Genomic DNA, 20,037 nt, shown 5'->3' on the forward strand with positions numbered 1-20,037 from the left:
CTCTTCAATGAACAGTTAGATCTAAATTCTTATATTTCCATGTTTTACGTGATGCATATATTAAACATGTATTCCTATAATGCTTTTAATTGCTTGAACTACTGCAGTTTGATCAAATTTTGTCATGCAAATATTTTCTCTTGGACTGGTACACTTGGGATAGCTAATTACCAAAGAGGTTAGCCTGATAAAGTTATGTAAATGGCAGGGAGATAATTAGAACAAAAAAACCTATTTCAGTTGAAATTACATCATTTGTTGCTCTTGAACGTGTTTCCTTTGCTGTAGTGAGAATACCCTTTGGTGAAAGACAAATTTCCTACACAGAAATTACACTTGTACAGCCAGAAAAGAGCCAGAAAAACTCAAGTAGCTAAATTATGCAGAATACCCACATGGGAGAAAGAAAACTTTCTCACTTAAAGCACAGGATTTGCATTCAGAGAATTTAATGTCATATAGAATTCCAGGAAGCTGCAATTGAAATTTAAGATCTAGTTTTAGTCCCTGCTGGTTAGTCAAGGCCTCCTAAAAGATGCATGTAGTTGCATTCAAGTGATTCTTTTTGGAGGGGGACAATTTCCTCTGCTTTGAAGGACAGATTGTTTATCCCAGTGGTGGGATTCAAATAATTTAACAGCTGTTTCTCTGCCCTAATGATTTCTTCCAACAACCAGTTCACCAAACTGTTCAGAAAGTTAAGAACCGGTTCTCCAGAAGTGGTGTGAACTGGCTGAATCCCACCACGGGTTTATCCCTTTCTCAAGAAGCCACCCTTGGATGCAACAGAAATTCATGTTCCTATCATGCTTTTATTGATTCATCCAGTAGAAAATTCATCCAGTTTCTTCAGATTTGGGAAAGATTATTGAAAAGAGTAGGTTTTCAGCTCCAGCAGGCTGGGAGGAAGCAGATTGTTTGGACCCTTTCCAAATTATCCAATTAAATTTCAGACAGTTTATAGAACTAAGCATCATCATATCTACGTGTGAATAATTTCTGAAGGGCTAATAGTTAGGTTAGTACAGACATCCTGATTCTTCTAGATCTTACAGTAGTTTTCAGTACCGTTGATCATGTTCTGGAAGAACTGAGGGATTTAAACATGGGGTATAATTTAGTAGTGGTTCTCCTTTCTCAAGGGCCCAGTTCCATTCAGTACTAGTGGCAGGGGGAAAAGTCTAGTCCTTTGATATGTGGGTGCCTAAATGCTCAACTATCTTGAATCTCATTGAATATTTACACTAAGTTACATGGTGTGTAGTTCACTGATGATGCTGTCTGTGTGACAATTGTGCAAATGATGGTCACAGGATTCTTGTTCTGTGCCAGTAGATGTGAGGATATCTATGGAGACTCAAACCTAGTTGCTCTGGTTTTTGGGTTGACATTTGGGCTCCCTGGACATCAAGACTTTGCCTCTCTGGCTTTGGATGGATTATCCCTCTCCCAGAAAGAGTTGTGATGGCTCCCTCAGGCACCATCGTGGATGGTGAGGAAGACCTGGCTCTGGGGACATCTGAGAAGGACTGTGGGGAGCACTGGAGGGACATGGAGAGCTCTGTGGTGGAATTGAGTGGTCAAAGCAAAGCCATGCCAGGAATGTTGGGGAAGATGATAGTCAGATGAACAGCCAGCTGCGTAGGCTGAAGAAGAGGCTCAGTTGCAGCCAATCAGTACAGAAGAGGAGTTGTCTCCACCCAATTCCAGGTCATGCGGAACTGAGTGGAAGGAGGTTCGATGGCAAGGTTACTTCTGAGGAGGCAGTCTTATCCCTTCCTAATGAGGCTCACTATCTATCTTGCTATTTGGAAGGGACAACTATTCATAATCCTTTCATTTGTGAATGCTTGTGTCTCTGTAAGAAACAGGAAAATAAGACTCTTGACTCCATTGAGTTGAATAAAAAAACTTTTACTGAAAGATTGTCAAGTCAAGTCAAGCAAAATCTGAAAATGCCTGTGCAAAATACAAAGCAGTTCTTTCATCCCCAAACCCAATCTCCTGATAGTCCACTGGCAGCCAATTTGATGCCATGAGGTTGTTTTGAGTGCCGTGAGTGCCGTGAGTGTTGTTTTGTTAGGTAAATAACGGTTCACTCTCAGGACATTATGTTCTTGAAACCAGGCTGGAACCTGGTTGGGAGGGAGTTTTCTCTGTCTCTGAAATTAATCCCCCTCCCTAATTCCCAAACAAGTTACAGCAAAAGCAAAAGCTTGTGAAAAATGCCAGCAAGCTATCTTCTCCCCCCCTTACTTCCAATAGAATGGCAGGACACAATGTGGACCTGACAATCTCATTGCCTTGAACTCAATGAGGTCTTGTTGTTATCCTGTCTTGCACTTGAACTTGAAGTCAAGTTGCCATTGTCATGCCTTACACCCAAGTTGTGTTATCTCCATTGGGCCTTGGACCCATCAAAGCTAAGTTACCTTCCCCATGTCTGGAGTCTGGAGAATCATGTTTGTTTTCATTGGGTCTTGCAATCAGCGGTTTGTATCATCTTGCTTATATCATTAGATCATCTTGCTATTGTTCTGCCTGAAGTCCATCGATTCTCCTTGCTGTCATTGTGCCCAGATTTCTTGGTTTGCCTTGCTAGAATTATCCTTGTGCCTTAGGAACAGAAGAGATTGCAGCTTATCTTGCTTCCATTGCTTTTGATACATCCTGTAAGTGGTTTTTTTTTTTTTTTGAGATGTCACTTGAAACTGACTCTAAGGACTGTAAACAAAGAATTGGGACCTGAGGAATGACGATGGGGTTAGTTCTGTGAAATATCTCTGCTTGTGCTGTGTTATGTGTGGATTGGGATAGAACAGAGTTGGTATACAATCTGAGGATTTTCTTGAACTCATAGTTCCTATTCAAAGAGAAAATGATAGCTATGACTATGAAGGCCTTTGCACAAATTCACCTTGTTCTAGAGGGCTCTTTTGATTATCATTAGTCACTCCCTGATTGGATTATTGTAATATATTCATGGTGATATTTTAAAAATGGATTTGGAAGCTTCAACAGGGGCCGTGGTAGCTCAGGCTGTAGAAGCCTGTTATTAAAACACAGCAGCCTCCAATTACTGCAGGTTCAAGCCCGGCCCAAGGCTGACTCAGCCTTCCATCCTTTATAAGGTAAGTAAAATGAGGACCCAGATTGTTGGGGGGGCAATAAATTGACTTTGTAAAAATATACAAAATAGAATGAGACTATTGCCTTATACACTGTAAGCCGCCCTGAGTCTTCGGAGAAGGGCGGGATATAAATGTAAATAATAATAATAAAAAAAACTAGTCCAGAATACAGTGACACATGCAATTTTTGGGTGCATTGAGGTTTATCATTAGATACCATTGTTGAACAAGCTTACTGGAACCCAGTATTCCAGGGACAACTCAAGGTACTGCTTATCACCTTTAAAGTCCTGAACAGACAGAGCCAGAATTTTTGTGGGGCCACCTATTCCCAGTGGTTCCAGCCTGTATTATCAGATCCAGCAAGGTATGTAGGTTCTTGGTCTCCTTTGTAAAACAAATATTATCTTGCCCTCTATGTTGTGGTGCCTGCCCTTTGGAACAGTTTCTCCTATGAGATTCAGGTGGCCTTAACTCTATTAGTCACCAAGGCTGTGTAGGCCTCCTCTTTTCTCATTCATTAAGAATAGGACATTAGTAGACATCTCAACATGTCTGTTGTGTTATGAGGTATTTGTAGTACCTTAGTTTCATGGTGATTATTATTCTTAATTATATTTTGAGGTGTTTTACGTTAGATAGTTATATTAGTTTTTATTTATAGTTTATATAATTTGTGAATTTCCCAGAGTTATTAATTTAAATAGGTGGCAATAAATTATTACAAAATAATAATTTAGGAGCTAAGTAACTTGCTGCACTTGCTAAGCTAGAAACCTGCTTTTATTGACAAAACTCACTAAATTGATATACTGAAACTGGAGTTATCATTGTAGTCCATAATAAGGCAAACAATGTCCTGAAATGGCAACTTGTATTCTTGATGTAGATCAATAGTATTCACAAGCAATGTGTTCGTGAAGGGGGAAAAAAGTTTGTTGATAAATAAACTTTATAAAGTCTGGTGTATAAATGCAGAGCAGAGATGGGTTTCAGTAGGTTCTGACCTGTTCTGGAGACATGGTAGCAGAAATTTTGAGTAGTTGGGAAAACCAGTAAATACCACCTCTGACTGGCCCCACCCTCATCTATTCTATGCCTCCCGAGTCTCAACTAATGAGGAGGAAATGGAGATTTTATAGTATCCTTCCCCTGCCACACCCACCAAAGCACACCCACCAAACCACACCCACCAAGCCATGCCATGCCCACCAAGTCACACACAGAACTGGTAGTAAAAAAATTTGAAACCCACCACTGATGCAGAAATATATACAAATAGCATGCAGTCTCTTTTAAAGAAAAAAGGAGAGAAGCTAAGAAGAAGTAGGAAAAAGCTCTGACTTCCTACTGGCCCTGTCTTGTACTGAGAATCTAGTGGGGCTTCAGGTGTAGAAAACTCTAAATGAACTCTATTCCTTGAATCCTTTTCAATGAAGATTCAAGCTTGAGATGGACACTCAACTGGTTTCTGGGACTGATCTGTATCAGGAATGGAACTTAGCAGTGCGACACATTTAATCCTTTTGAATCTTTCATTTGCCTTCCGAAGTGGAATGTATCTTGGATTCTAGATGCAGGTGAAAATTTTATCCACTGGAAAAGTTACCCTGAGAGATATTCAGATACGGCATTGTATAGTTCCATCAGAAGTTTCCACATAAGTTCTGTCCATGTGGTCTGTTACTACTATAAATAGACAATGAGTCCCAGGAGAATGAAGCTGTTTGTTTCCTGTAATATAGAATAGAATAGAATAGAACAGAATAGAATAGAATTTTTATTGGCCAAGTGTGATTGGACACACAAGGAATTTGTCTTGGTGCATATGCTCTCAGTGTACATAAAAGAAAAGATAAGATAAGATAAGATAAGATAATAATATTAGATTTCTCCAGTGCCAGTTGCCATACAATAGAAGACAGCATTTTCAGTTCCATCAGACTCTTTTCTGCAAGATTTGTCCATTAACTTTTGTAAGCTGCTTATCCCATTCAGCAAATGAGGAAGGAGAAGCAAGACTGCACCCATTGCCTTCTGATGTGGGAAGAAGTATCAAGAAAGTTAGATTTGACTTTGGGGAAAGTATGAAAGAGCCATTATTACCACCACTACTACTACCAACTATTTTTACAGCGGAAAGAAGACTTTTAAATACTCAATTTCTACTCTCTAGGTTTGAATATTGCTTCTATAATAAAGATAAAATGTAACCAAACAATAATGTACAAGATTGCAATTCTATTACTGCTTATAATATAGCCCTGCTAAACTAACTGGGTTTACTTATAAATAGAAATGCATGAGATTTCATTCAGTAAACTAATTTCATATAGGATTTTTCATTTTGACAGCTGCCCAGAATAGCTTAAAGAAAATTTTATAAATCTTAAAATAAAACTGAGACATTAAAAGAATATGAAACCATATAATACAAAATATAGTGTTAAAGAAGCACAATTAAAACAATCACCCAAGCAATATGAAAGCTACATTCTGAATACTAAAACATTGGGAAAATAAGAATAGATTTTGCCTACTCTTGGCAGTGACATAAAAACAGGAGAACATTTGGTGGCTGGGTTGTCACCAGAGGTGGGTTTCAGCAGGTTCTAACCAGTTCTGGAGAACTGGTAGCAGAAATTTTGAGTAGTTCAGAGAACCGGTAGTAAAAATTCTGACTGGCCCCGCCCCCATCTATTCTTTGCCTCTCAAGTCCCAGATGATCGGGAGGAAATGGGGATTTTTGCAGTAACCTTCCCCTGGAGTGGGGTGGGAATAGAGATTTTATAGCATTCTCCCCCTGGAGTGGGGAGGGAATGGAGATTTTACAGTATCTTTCCCCTGCCACGCCCACAAAGCCACGCCACACCCTCCAACCCACATCCACAGAACCAGTAGCAAAAAAATTTGAAACTCACCACTGGTTGTTACCACTGAAGGACTTTTCTCTTTAATCACCATCTGCAATTCAGATGATTCAGTCATTTAGAGAATGATCTGTTTTGCCTGATCTTAAGGCAATGTCCTCCAACTTGTGTGCCTTTCATAATTATATTCAAATAAATGTTCACAGTGGTTCAGAATGATGGCAATTCTAATCCAACATATTTAGAAGAAAGGCTATCTTAAAACAGAAGCCTATCTTTACACCCAGACAGCTACGTGCAGAGGTTAACAGTCCTATGCATATCTGCTTACAATATATATTGTAATCAATTTGGAGATATTTGTTTCCAGAAAACTAGAGATAAAATTACAGTTTTGATCACTTTGAAATGTGACTATAAAATCTGCACATATCAAACAGCTTATCTGTTTTACAAATGACACTTCATATGGCATAAATAACCTAAGTAATATTAGCAGCAATGACAATTCATACTTCAGAAGTTTATAGTGATGAAATATCATATTTTTCTATGTGCAAGCACTTACGAAGCACTTGGGAGAGTTAAATGATAGTACAACCTACCTACAACTGTTTTTAATGTATAATATGTATTGGCCAGTGATCTGTCCTACAGAGATAATGTTTCTCTGCCTTAGAGGAGCATAGAAAAACTTAAAATCCATTAATGATTTTGAAGCTCTCTGATGCTATAAGCTACAATGAAGGTCATATTTGACAGACTGCCAAATACTTGCCTCTTGTAAAATAATGCAGGTGTATATTATCAAGTATATAGTGATAATATTACTGCCACGTAAATAAAATTAGGAGACAAATAATATGATTGCCTCCCTTACTTGCTCATACACAAACATGAGATTTTCTCTTTCTCATTTTACTTATGTGGCAAAGACATCTCTATGCATTTTATAATTGATAATAAATCTTTTTTCCCTGATATATATTATTAGGAAATTAACTAGCGTTGACAAGGCAGGCAACATGTTACATCTTTTTTCTTTTCCTTATGCCAATTCTTATACACCATTAAAAATGGAAACAATTCTAACAGCTGAATTCAAATTTGGACAACCATTTTTTGCTGGTACCTTCATCCTCAAAACAGGAGTCTTATTATACAAAGTGATACAATATTATTTCAGTATGGATTTTAGATATTTTTTTTCTTCAGGGTACATAAATTCATTTTGTTTCTATAAATTTTGATCATTTTTGTAGGGAGAAACGAGGCCACTACATTATCTATAACAAATATATAACATATAGTTAAGTGAAGAAGAATGCACCCAGATCACCTTAAAATAAAAATAAATAATAAAAATTCCTTGCATCTTTCAATATTAGTCACTTTAAAAGTTCTCTAATCTCTTGCTGAAGCCTCAAATATTTTGAAGCCTGTATGTGAATTAATATTGAACTGATAAAGTCTGCAAAGACTGAAACTTGCAAAGACTCTTTGCGTCAAAGGTGAATCTTTGTTTACTTTTTGGAAGTACTTCTGAAACAGATTCAGGAAAGCTATTTCCAACAGAGAAAGGGCCAGTTGATCAGATAGAAGCCAAACTAATGAAAAGCATCATGGAAGTGACAGGAAGATTAATTAAGTCCCTCCAGTTGTATTCACAGGCGACTGTGCAGAGTTCCTTTGGGTAGTGCTGCAGTTAAGTAGTATTCATGGTGACAAATATTGCAGAGTTCTGAAACTGACACTTCTGATTCAAGTGTAAAAACAAAGCAAGGCATCACATTTAGTAATTATTTTAAATTTTGTCCAATGAGGATAGAAAAAAAAATGTATAAAACTCCTGTGCTTTGTTGAAAATACATAGAAGTATACAACACATCTGTTAAACAGCATGCTGTTCAGCTGGCTTTTTATTTTCAGGGAAGTCAGCAAGTTGCTGTCATGCTATTAAAAACTAGTTATGGGCCACACAGTTGGATCCAGAATTTTTGGGGCTGCTGGAAATCATCACCTTTGTAACTTCAGGCAGGACTTCTCTATGGAGCAGCCGTTATAGCATGAGGTAGTTTAATAGTCAAAAATCTTTTTTTTTTAGCATTTTAGTTTTGAGATTACATTCCTTTAAGGTTTCTTTTGTTTTTCCTATACTTCAGAAATCATTAATAGTTCTACAAATGCAGATTTATTTGAAGCATTTTATTCAACTTTATCACACCATATCAGTTGCTGTGTTAGAATGTGTCTACAAGGAGATATATGAAGGAAGACCATATTCCAAGGAAGGGAATGAAACAAGACACACCATAGTCTGGAGTGGAGTAGTGGAAAGAGGAAGATATTTAGGATAGTTTATCCTAGAGTATATCTGTTATGTTTTAGATATATAGGATACTACAAAGAAGTGAACCTTGATTGGATTATTTTGGCAATAATCCAATAACTCTGGATAATCTTTCGTAGATACCTTCCATCAGAGTTGCATAGATTTTCAAGTAGATATTTCATTTTGATAAAGGCTTGCACTAACCTACCATTTAAGATGGCTTCACAAAGTAATAGGACGCTCCCTTGTCCTTAGGGTTAAGTGCCAACTCTTTGCTTTATTTTGTCTCTGTCTCCAGCAATTTCAGTACCTGCAAAAAGATTCTGCACAAGTGTCGGTTGAGATCACAAGATGATGCAACATGCTTTGTAGAATTCAAATAGTGTTACTTTTTCATAGCCCCTTCATATATAAAGAGGTTTCTTGAACTGAATCAAAGCCAATTTGATCAAGCTTATAAATCCAACATGTATTTAAACAATGTTTTTCAGTAACTAAGATTATAGTTATGATCTTCACTCAAATATCCAACTCTTCTGAAAGCTCAAATAGTTAGTTTTTTAAAAAACAACTTATTGTCTGAAAGCCTAACAAAAGATATTGTGTGTGAAATATATGATCAGACTGTGTTTATAATGCGAGAAACAAGACAATCTAATTCAAGAGAAAAGCAATAATCGAAATTTCTGAAATACACACTCTAGTTGTCCAAACTAGTGTTATCTATTTATGATGAATATTGTTAATCTAAAAGGCTACAAGTTTCCTCTTAAAGTCTATTCTGTTCCCATCATGCTGTAGCTGTAGCTACAGAAGAAGTAGCATCGAACTACTATAAAGGCATCCTATATAATATTTCTCTATTTCAATAAAAGTAACTCTAGGGGGAAAATAATTTGAATCTGAATTGCAGCATATAATGAAGAATTAGATTATTTTTCCTACCAGCCCAGGTAAAAAGATGAGTCAATGTCTGGTTATTGGAGAAAAAACTGAAAATCTTCATCAGCTTCAGCTTATCTTCAGCTTATCTTTAAGCTTGATGAACTATTCCTTGGTTAAGTTATAAAAAGTTTAGTAAATATGTAAATATGTGCAAAAGAAATTTGAGTATGCCCTTTTACTGGAAGTCCTGTGTTTTCCCGAAAATAAGACCCTGTCTTATATTTTTTTGAACCCTGAAATAAGCGCTTGGCCTTATTGCCATGCGCTCAAAAGCCCGATTGGTCTTATTATCAGGGGATGTCTTATTTTGGGGGAAACAGGGTATAATCTTTTAAGCCTATGTAGACTGATTATGAACTGCCCTGATGAACTGCTTTGCGCTGCGGTTGGAGTTGCTTTCCTCAGGTTAAGTATAGATATGTTTTTTTCTTCTTTGATGGTGGGGATTCTCTGCTTATTTTCCAATTCAGCTGCTCCATTTCTAGAAACAGGTACCACTTCACTATTTTGTTACAATGAGTTGCTTGATGAGGCAATGTGCCTGTACAAAAATTCACATGGCCCTACAATTTTTATGCAACTGAGGTCATCATGCTGATTCAAAAAGAAAATATGAGTTTAGAGGAATATGGAGATAACCTTGATGAAAAAACTGTTTTGGGAAAGGGGATATAATATTGCTTTAACTCTACTTGGTATAAAAGGGGAAGAAAACTCTGGCAGGTTTCCATGATTCTGTTATTAAATCTTAACAACAATAAAGTAACTTTCCTATAATTGTGCTGGGTGCACCTCTGGATGTGCTTCCGGTCTCCTGTCCAGATGCTAGTTCAGAGGAAGAGGATTCCTGGCATCTCCATGAGAGACAGGGCAGTGAGCCCGAAGGCTGTTGGAGATGCAGATAAGGAAGCAGCAGGCTCAGTGGTGGGATTCAAGTAATTTAACAACTGGTTCTCTGCCCTAATGATTTCTTGCAACAACCAGTTTGCCAAACTGCTCAGAAAGTTAACAACCAGTTCTCCTGAAGTGGTGTGAACTGGCTGATTCCCCAGTTCCTCCAGTTCCTGAGAACCCCCAGATTCTCACTCAGGTAGTGAGAATAACAGCTGCAGTAACATAGTCTTGAGGCTCTAGGCAGGGAGTAAACCAGACACTAGTCGTCAATGCAGATAAGGAGGAGAAATCAGGTATGAAATGCTCCCGGTTTGGACCAGTTTTCCCAATCCGACAGCGATGGTGGCTGGTGGTTCGGAGAACCAGTAGCAAAAATCCCTGCCCCCCCCAGCCCCAGCTGAGCTGCGCCATCATCAGAGATTTGGTTTTTTTTACTTTTAAAAACATTTTTTCTTTAGCCGAAAAAATGCTTTTAAAAGTAAAAAAAAAAAAGGCTTTGATGATCCCATGGCTCAGCTGGGATCATCAGAAACCTTTAAACTCTTTTTTTAAACAACCTCTTCACCAGAACCTTAAAAAACAGGTTTTCTATCAAAGAGCTTGAAGAAAAAATCATTTTAAGAGGTTCTGGGCTGTTCAGGCAACTTCAGCTGGAATCCTCAGAGGAGCTTTTTAAAATCTTTTTTCCTCTGGCAATCACAGGCTTTTAAAATCATTTTTTAATAACCTCTTACAAGAGCTCCCACCCCTCCCCACTTACCTTATTGCTGCTCCTTTCGGGCTGGCAAAGCCATGGTTTATATCAGTTGTATCAGCTAGCAACTGAATCTGCCTTCCTTCAATCCATCTCCTCAGTGATCAACTCAATCTGTCTGCTTTGCTGGCTAAGGAACTCTGGGAGTTGAAATTCACAAACCTTAAAGTTACTAAGGTTGGACACTCCTGATCTAAAAAGTATAAATAAAATAAAATAATAAAATATTTGTGCAGCTTTCTGAGATTTGATGTGTTTCTGTAGTGTTTCGCTCTAACTACCCAAGCATACAAAATCTCACAAAGCTGCATGTGGCATTTTGTGTGTGTGTGTATGAGCCAGTTGTATTGTGTTGTGTGTGTGTAAACTGTGAAAGTCTGAGGTTCCTGCTTGTTGCAGGGGCCATTCTGGGTGACGTGCAGCTGCTTTTACATTGTGTGTGAGTCAGTTGTGTTGTGTTGTGTGTGTGTAAAGTGTGAAAGTTGGTTTTTGGTACCTCTTATTGTTTTTTATAATTTGTTTATTATTTTTATTATTTATTGTTATTGGCCACACCCACCCAGTCATCTGACCACCAAGCCACATCCACCAATTAAGCCACACTCACAGAATCGATAGGGAAAATTTTTAGATTTCACCCCTGGGAGAAATTACTTCTTCCCCTGAATCCAATGGTGTTCAGAGCAGAGAGGTGATAGGAACAATGCCGATCAACCAGGCTGTTCACAAGGTTCTTAAATTCTTAAGAAATTTCTTTTGTTATGTTCTTAACCATATAATTAATTATTTTATTTAACAATGAAACTAAATTCACCAGGTGGCTTTCCAAAGTTGTTGCTTTGAAGATCTCTAATGTTTTCATGTAAACAAGTATTTTCCAAAAGTAATTACAAAGTGAGTGAGTGAGTTTGGTGTCTTTTAAAAGGCTTTGAAACAATTAAGGGCATGATAGTTCCCTTTGTTTCTTGGCACCCAAATCTATAGGAAACTGCTGTCTTGTAATCTACTTGTGAAGAGCAGCTGTCCAGAACACAAGTAGGTGATCTGAGGGTGATAAAGACCCTCTCTTTATTCAGAGAAACTGTATAGAACCAACCTACTTACCAATCTTAGCCATACTTGTCATCTCTGCTCATTCAGAGACATCTTTGTTTACCAGTCATTACCAAGAAGCTCACTGCATTCAGAATTTTATACCTAGATGGTGCCACTGCTTCACTAGGATTAAAAAAAAAATCTTATTTGATGGATAGAGTAATGGATGCCATATCAGCTTCTCTCTTCTATTCCTGAAATATTTCAATATAATCAAGTAAATGATCTCCTATAACTATTATACATTAATTTTGTTTATTGAATATGTTAATCCTATATTGTTCTTCTTCTTTTATGCCTGTGTTACATTCACTATTGAGTTAAACAATAAAGTTTCTTTAAGCAGGGCTTAATTCACAAGTTCTTGTAATTTTTTTTAAAAAAACACAAACTTTAAGTGTACTACATTTGTCATCTTTTTGATGCAAAGGCTATTTAGACCTGTTTTCTTTTTTTCTCCTTTTATCAGTTAATAGGGTTGTATTAATTAGTAGTAATTGCTTTTACTTTGTTTACTTATTACTTTAAGCCTAATTAATATAAATGAAGTAATTAGAAAAATGAAGCTAGTGTTAAATCCTATCTGAATAGATAAAAATGCTTTGGTATATTTCCCTTTTCTTGGTTTTTTCTTTATCTAAAATGATAAAGAATTTACATTGATTTTATTTAAAACAATGTCCTATAGACCCACAGGCAAAATAGTCTTCTACATGAAGTCTGTTAGTTTTCATCCAAATCTGACCTAGGGCATCTCTTCTTAAAAGTAAAAGTGTATGTTAATAATTGTGTCTCTGATCTCAGTACTCAGATGCCAATTGTAATAATGTCTCAGATCATATGTGGATGTCTCAGATCATATGAGTATTTGTCTTCTAGACAAGACAACCAAAAAATGATAATCTCCCAGTAATGTTGCATGGGCATGTCAGTAGTCTTTTGATAAAAAGTTCAAATCTTTTTTTTTATCGTGATAAAGGTTTCCTCTTTTTATTAATTGCAAACCCATGGAGTGAGAGTAGTAATAGGAATCTATTCATAATATCCTGTTCAAAAGGTTTGTGATAACATAATAGACTTTGGTAGCTACTGAGCTGTCAATGTTGTTTATCTCATATAGAAACAGAACAAGAAGGGGAGAGAATATCTGATTATTTCAAGGATTTTAAATGGTAAATGATTTTCTGTAAACATGCTAAAATCTCAGAGGTATCATATGAAATTTAATTATCCTTCAGATAATGAAGAATAAACTTTTACTGACTGTAGACTTTTTTTAAGTAAAATAACAGCACCCACATATAAGATTCCTTATGGATATTTGCAAAAGAGAAATTACTTAGGAGAGAAGCCCTAAATTTCTTAAGAGTGAGTAAGCATACTTGGTAGACAAGACTTGTTGAAAGTAGGATAAAGTATCCTGAAAAAGGGCAAACATGTTTGTGTGCAGCCTTGTGGGAAGGCAGGGCAATTCCAAAATGTGCAGAATGTCATGGTACCTTCACCCAGCTTTCTTTTATTTATTTTTAGAATTTATGTACCTTCCCTGTCTGCTTGAATCTTTCTAGAACAATCTTCCCCCAACCTGAGGCTTTTCCACTAGAAGGTAGACTTTAAATAATGGGTGTTGTAAAACCACATCTAAAAAGTGCCAGGTCAAGGAAGAATGTATTAAGTTTCAGACTGTAAGAGAGAAGCACCTTGCTGGCAGGTGCCAGTCTCAAGCCTTCTTCCCTGATGTGCATCTCTGCTTGCAGGCTTTCCCTCGAGGCTGTCGTTGGCTTGGCCAGAACGCTGCCCTTTTGAACTTGGTCTTCTCCATGGCGAAGAGCAGCCAAAGTTGCTCCTCCTTGTGAAACGGAAGGTATTGTGTCCGTAGCCATGCTTGATGCCAGTTGTGGGTTTGGGCGGGGAGAGGCGGAGAGCATGTGGGGTAACGAAGTGGTTTAATCAGAAGCACCGGCTTCCCCCCCCCCCGAGTCGCCGGTTCCCACCTCCCCCGATCCTCAAAGAAAGAGCGGTGTCTAAATAGCCCGCGCTCTATTAGTAGTACTCCCGGTCCTGATGTCACAGCAAGGACATCACAAGGAGGAGTCAGATTACACTAAGACTGGGCAGTGCAGCATGCAGCGGGAGTCGGCGCTAAACCAGAGCTGGATTGTATCGGGGAAAAGCCTGTCTTTCAAGCCCTGAGCCAAGGAGGCTCGCGCCGCTCGCTCTCGGAGGCTTGGAAATTTCCACATCATGTAGGATGAGACAGACTCGCTCTGCTTCACGCGGCATCAGCAGCTCGGTGCGGGAGCTAATGCTGAGCAGCACCCGGCAGTGGAAGCTGGAGTGCCCAATTAATGAGAAACATAATGTATTTTGGTAAGTCTCTTTCCACTCCGGCTTCCTTCTTTCGCGACGGACGTCAGCGGTAACCTGGGAGTGGGTTTTGAGCTCTTACCTTCCTTTCTGTGGCTGTGCCTAGACTTCGCCTTCGAGAAGCACAGTGGAGACATTTCTCTCTCCCTAGAGAGCAAAGGAGACGTCGATTGTCTCGGGAAAGCTGCTTTTCTTTTGCCGGTGTTAGCTTTGCCGGGTTGACCTGTCTGCAGAGAGAACGACGGCCGGTCCCCGTGCCACCCCCGCCCTTCTACCTTCAAAGAAAACCTGGGTGCCAACCGCTGTCGCAGGGGTGGCGAAGCGTGGGAAGTTGGAACCAAACTTAATGCCACAAGGCACAACCGGGCGTCGCTGCTCTGTTAAGGATTCGCTGCGCTCTCTGTAAACTCTTCCACCTTCTCACTTTACAGAGCTTTTACAGAGAAAAAGCGCTGCTTTCTTTGCAGAGCTCTGGATTTCTCTGGGTATATTATTTTCCCCCTTTCTGCCATATTCCCAGTGATGGGGATGATCTCCCCACCCAAAACACGAAGCGAAGAATTCTTGATAAGTGCGTGTAAAAAAGCCTTCCGAAGTCTGGGAGCAATTCAGCGTTTAGGCAGCCTTTAGGTGAGATGAAGCCTTTCTTCAGAAGATGGTTGGTGCATTTATTCCAAGGAATATGCTGGAGCTAGGAAGTCCCCCTCTCTCTTTTTTTTACTTTAAATATGTGCGGCAGACAGATAGACAAAATAAATGGATTAGAGTGCTCCAACAAGGGGGAGCTCTCTTGGAAGCAAAGGAAACAGTATAATAAAATTATAGCTTACCACTTCTGATATGTAGGAAAGGAATTAATGTATTTAAAAGGTAAAGGGGAAATATTTTTCTTTCTTTTGGCTCAGTTGCTTAGTGTTTAGCAAAAATTTAGTGCAGCTGATTGATATGCAGTGATACATAGCATTGAGAACGAACTCCTGAGATTGTGGCTATAGATTTCTTTCATTAAATATTAAATCCAAAGTTGACTTGAACTTCAAGAGGTAGCTCTTTGATGCTTTTCTGTTCCACTAATATCAGTTCTCCTTGATTTGGACTAGGAAGTTGGTTATGAGAACAGCATGTTTCATATAGCACTTTTCTTTTACTTTAGCTAAAGTGTTGCACTATCCTGAGGATATCCAGCACTGAGAATGGTGTGCTATGCTGGTCTTCAGAAAACTTTTTTAAATTTCTGGAAAGCCTCTCCTACAAGTGAGGAATGTTGTGTTTTATCATCCACAAAGGAGAATATGGAAATTAGTGACAAGCTACAATTCTTGCTCAGGCTTTTGTGTGGGGCTGTCAGCTCAATGTTTTCAGAGATTTGTAAGAAATTAAGTGCAACCCAAAGTATTTTGACACCATGCAATAAACAGAAAGGAGGTTATAGTGCTATGCTATGCAAGTTGACACTTGCTGAAAAGCTGTGAGAATTTGCTGTAACCAATTCACATTGCTTGCTTTTCTTGAAATGTCCCCTTTAAAATTGGTAGTATGAAATGTGCTGCCAGCTGAGCTTTTAGAATAGATTCTCAGTACTGAGCTATGCAATACTTTTGCATTTGATCTTGGCAAAGACCTGTGATCTATGTTATGTCTGATCACAGCTGCAGGATCAGTATATTACTAGGTATAAGTCCTGTGTTGTCCAACAAATAAAATGAATCATTGGCAATGTTTCCATTTATGTATATCAAGGGTTCAAAAGCTTAATATTTCTTCACCATGGCTTTACTGTTCAAAGTCTTTCTAAACTCTTAAACTAACATAATGTCAGCTATTCATACATTAATTTGAATATGCATTATGATCATTTTCTCACTTTAAACATATTTATGTTTCCTAAATTGGCTCAACTAATTTGAGGGGAAAATGCATTCCTAACAATTTTTTTCATTCAAATTGGAATTCCATATCTCTTTTTCCAAGTAGCAAACATGTTCAGAGCAGTGACTGACATCCCTATTTTTCTCTAGCTATTTTGGTAACTCTGTCATTCACGCTTTCAAAAGACTAAAATTTGTCATCTCACCTGTCCCTATTAGGAATCATGTAGAATGAAATAGACTTGGCTAGGGACAATTTTGACTAGAGAAAAGGATAAACACAGGATATTACCATTTTATTTAAAGGAATAAAATATAAAGGAATGGATAACTGTGGCTAAAAAAGTGGCATATTAAAGCTTTCATTTTTAATGCAGGTATTTAATACTAAATAGTATTCCATTTAAAATTCAATCTTTTTGAAAATCTTGCTAATTTCTGCTAAAAAATAATTTTATGTAAAACATTAATTTTATATATCACACACACACACACACACACACACACACACACACTATATTAAATATGCTTAAAATTTTACACACACACACACACACACACACACACACACACACACACACCCCTAAGGCTAAAATAACTTTTTCTGCTTAGCTTTTTGCTATATTCTGGCATTAAGTTGTCACCTTTAAAGCAGCAGCTTTCTTATTTCTATGAACATCACAGGTAGATAAGAATATCATTTTCTTTTTTGTTCCTTGGATATGTGAACTGTCAACATTTAGATGCTACATTTAGTTCTCTAAGGAATATAATTTTGTAATTTCAGCAACATTATTAATTCTGCTGACTCCATTGAGATTGGCAACTTGAGGGTTGGGGTGCTTGTTTTATGACACTGACAGATTTTTTTAAATAGAAAGTATTCAACTTTTTCTATACAATTAGGGGTTGCACCTAGATAGCATTTAGGTTGCATCAGCCTCAACAATTTTATTAAGAATGTGTTGGGGAATTATAATTCTGTCTTATCCCTTCAGTTGATTAATTTTTCCTCCTTTGGATAGGTAACAGACAGGTCTTTGAGGTCTCAGGCAGAGAATGGTCTTTTCTATATCAACATTATTCTCATCCTCTGTGTGGGAAATAACATAAAATAGTAGCAAGCCATATTACAGCATAAATTATTATTAAAAAGAATGAACCTAATAGTACTCTCCAAAAATATTAATCTTTATTATCAAAGATAATAAACCTTGTGAACCTTCTCAAGACCAAAAGTCTGCTTTTTGGTGTTCTGGAGGCTCTCACTTCATCCTTGTGTAGGCAATTCTGCATAACAAAGAGATACAATTAGGACTAATTGTTCATCTGCTTATAACAGGTAATCTTGAATTTAAAAGATCTGACATAAAATTTAAAGTACAGCTTTCTCTTGGAGTTGAGTACATATCATTAAAGTCTATGTATCCCAGTCTGCTTCAGTAAGAAGAAAGTACCTGCCTGCTTATGCAAGGCCATTATCATTTTGGTGTGAATAGCTTTGTTGAGCTGAACGCAACTTGTACTCAGAAACAGGAAGGGGAAAGGCATTTTGACGGGGTTTAGAATCCAGGAGAATGCTACCTCCATGACTGCAGTCAGAATACATAATTGTTTATGTTGCAATTACATGATTGTGCATGTGTCTTAGGAAGCCCAGTAATCTACACAGTGGAATAGCAATATTGAGCAATTGCTCAGATTGATTACTTTGCTTTGTAGAAATATTCTTCTGGGGGGGGGGGTGAAATGCTAAAAAAAAAGAAAAAATCTCTCTCTTTTTTGGATAACTCATTTTCTTTAGAGGATTTTTTTTTTTTTGCTATACTGTCATTTTGAGTAATTCTCTGTTATTCTCATTTTTAGCCCTGTGTTTTATAGTGAACTATGTTACAACATTGTGCTTAATATATTTGGATCTATTCCATTTTGAGAAGTTGCAATTTTTTGTAAATAGTAGAGAGACACAGAGAAATTTGTCACATTCTTTCACACAGGTCTTTTCAGGGGCCAGTTTCCTCTTCTTTTTAATGAACACAGATTTAGATATGATCTTGTCGTCTTCATATTTTTCTTTGAGTATCACTTTTTACTTCTGCCATAGTTTTATTAAGGAAAAAATGATAGTGGATGAGTCTAAAAGAAAACAAAATGTCCTTCTTTCCTGAACCTCAGAGGCACTTAAAAAATGTAAACTGAAAATGTGAAATAAATCACTTGCCATTTCATATAAAGTACTTCTAGTTTGTTAACAAGCTGCAACATACATTGAGGAAAATTCTATACAGTGAAGTATTTCTCTATGAATGAATCACAGCAAATCCTTAAGAGAGCACATTAAAAATAAAATGCTTTTAGACACTATTTATACTGAGCTGTTCCCTGTGTGGTATTTTAAAATCAATGTGTGCAATAAAACGCTGCAGTTAATACATAATGGAAGTTGATTGCAACAGAAGAATGTTTCTTAGAATCATCAAGTTACAAGAATTTTGAAATTCCAAAATATATTTTAGTGTGGCTGCATTTGTTGCAAAGTATAGTATACATTTTTGAATCTGGGAATGTCCAAATGCATAAATGAGTGAAGGCATTACAAGGAATAACAATCCATATCGCATTATTAAAAATCCCTTACAGCCTCTATTTAAAACAGAATGCCTATTTGTAGACATTATAAGAACTATTATTATTAAAGAGATGTTTCATTAATTCTGATATTGGGGGACTCCAATAAACATTTTTGAAGCTGCATAATCTCTTAACATCTATCTCAACAGTTCACTTCATGATAGGAAAGACACCATCATGGTTTTGAAATATTGAATTATATAGAAGTAAATATTTGAAATGATGAAGTGTATGTTGATCGCATTGCATAAAATACTTTGTCCAAGTCACTAAATTCTTACCGTATCTCAATTGCTGATTGCAATGCAAACTATTTTACATTAGAATAGTTGATAATAATATAATGCTTAGTGAGCAGACAGTATTTCTCAGAACTAAAATCTTTTCATCTGGATTATTTCAATAAAACTTATAACAACAATCACTTTTAGAGCAATCTGAATGATTACTAGTTATGGAATTGTACCTTAAAAACTGGATTCTTTAATGTTATATCTGATCTACTAAAGCTTGGCTCTTTGTATCAAATCTACTTGGATCAATGGAGATCAGATTAAAAATAAATTATTCAAAAGTAAGAATCAGAAAAATTCCCAGGGTTTTCTGGCAGTGGAGAATATGGAGATATATGAAGATTCGGTTATAATGGACATTAGGCCTACTTAATGCAGAACTGAGTTTATATGTCCTGTTTATAGTTCACAGTTACACTCTGTTCTTTAAACAACACATTCAAGCCTAGGCAGATAATGTAAGATGCTCCTTTATTATAATTATTTTAACAATATCTGATGGTAACATAAAGGAGACTCTATACCTCTTTAGTTTCCATGCACCTAAAGGAAAAAACTCTCCTTAGGCATTAGAAAGGAAAAGAAAATAATTTTAAGCTTGAGACGGACACAAATATTTGCTTATAATTTTAATCTTAAGAGGTAAAACTATTTTATACTAGGTCATAAAACTGAATGAGAATTATATTGGCCTTGTTTTTTTTTATTATTTGCATTTATATCCCACCCTTCTCCGAAGACTCAGGGCAACTTACACTATGTTAGCAATAGTCTTCATCCTGTTTGTATATTTATATACAAAGTCAACTTATTGCCCCCAACAATCTGGGTCCTCATTTTACCTACCTTATAAAGGA

The 20,037-nt window shown here is 37.0% G+C and overlaps 1 protein-coding gene across 6 annotated transcripts in view; it reads left to right on the forward strand.

Moving 5' to 3' along the window:
• The first annotated feature begins 14,155 nt into the window (after window positions 1-14,155).
• Window positions 14,156-20,037, forward strand: part of ZNF385D (zinc finger protein 385D) — a 252,810-nt gene continuing 246,928 nt past the window's right edge. For all 6 annotated transcript variants that reach the window (XM_058181908.1, XM_058181903.1, XM_058181905.1 and 3 more), the window contains exon 1: window positions 14,156-14,391. Coding sequence is in view for 5 of the 6 variants with exons in the window: in XM_058181903.1 (XP_058037886.1) it covers window positions 14,370-14,391 (22 nt within the window). In the remaining variant the exon portion in view is untranslated. The remainder of the gene's footprint in view (window positions 14,392-20,037) is intronic.

The sequence above is a fragment of the Ahaetulla prasina genome, chromosome 4 (genome assembly GCF_028640845.1).
Source record: "Ahaetulla prasina isolate Xishuangbanna chromosome 4, ASM2864084v1, whole genome shotgun sequence".
Classification (NCBI taxonomy): domain Eukaryota; kingdom Metazoa; phylum Chordata; class Lepidosauria; order Squamata; family Colubridae; genus Ahaetulla; species Ahaetulla prasina.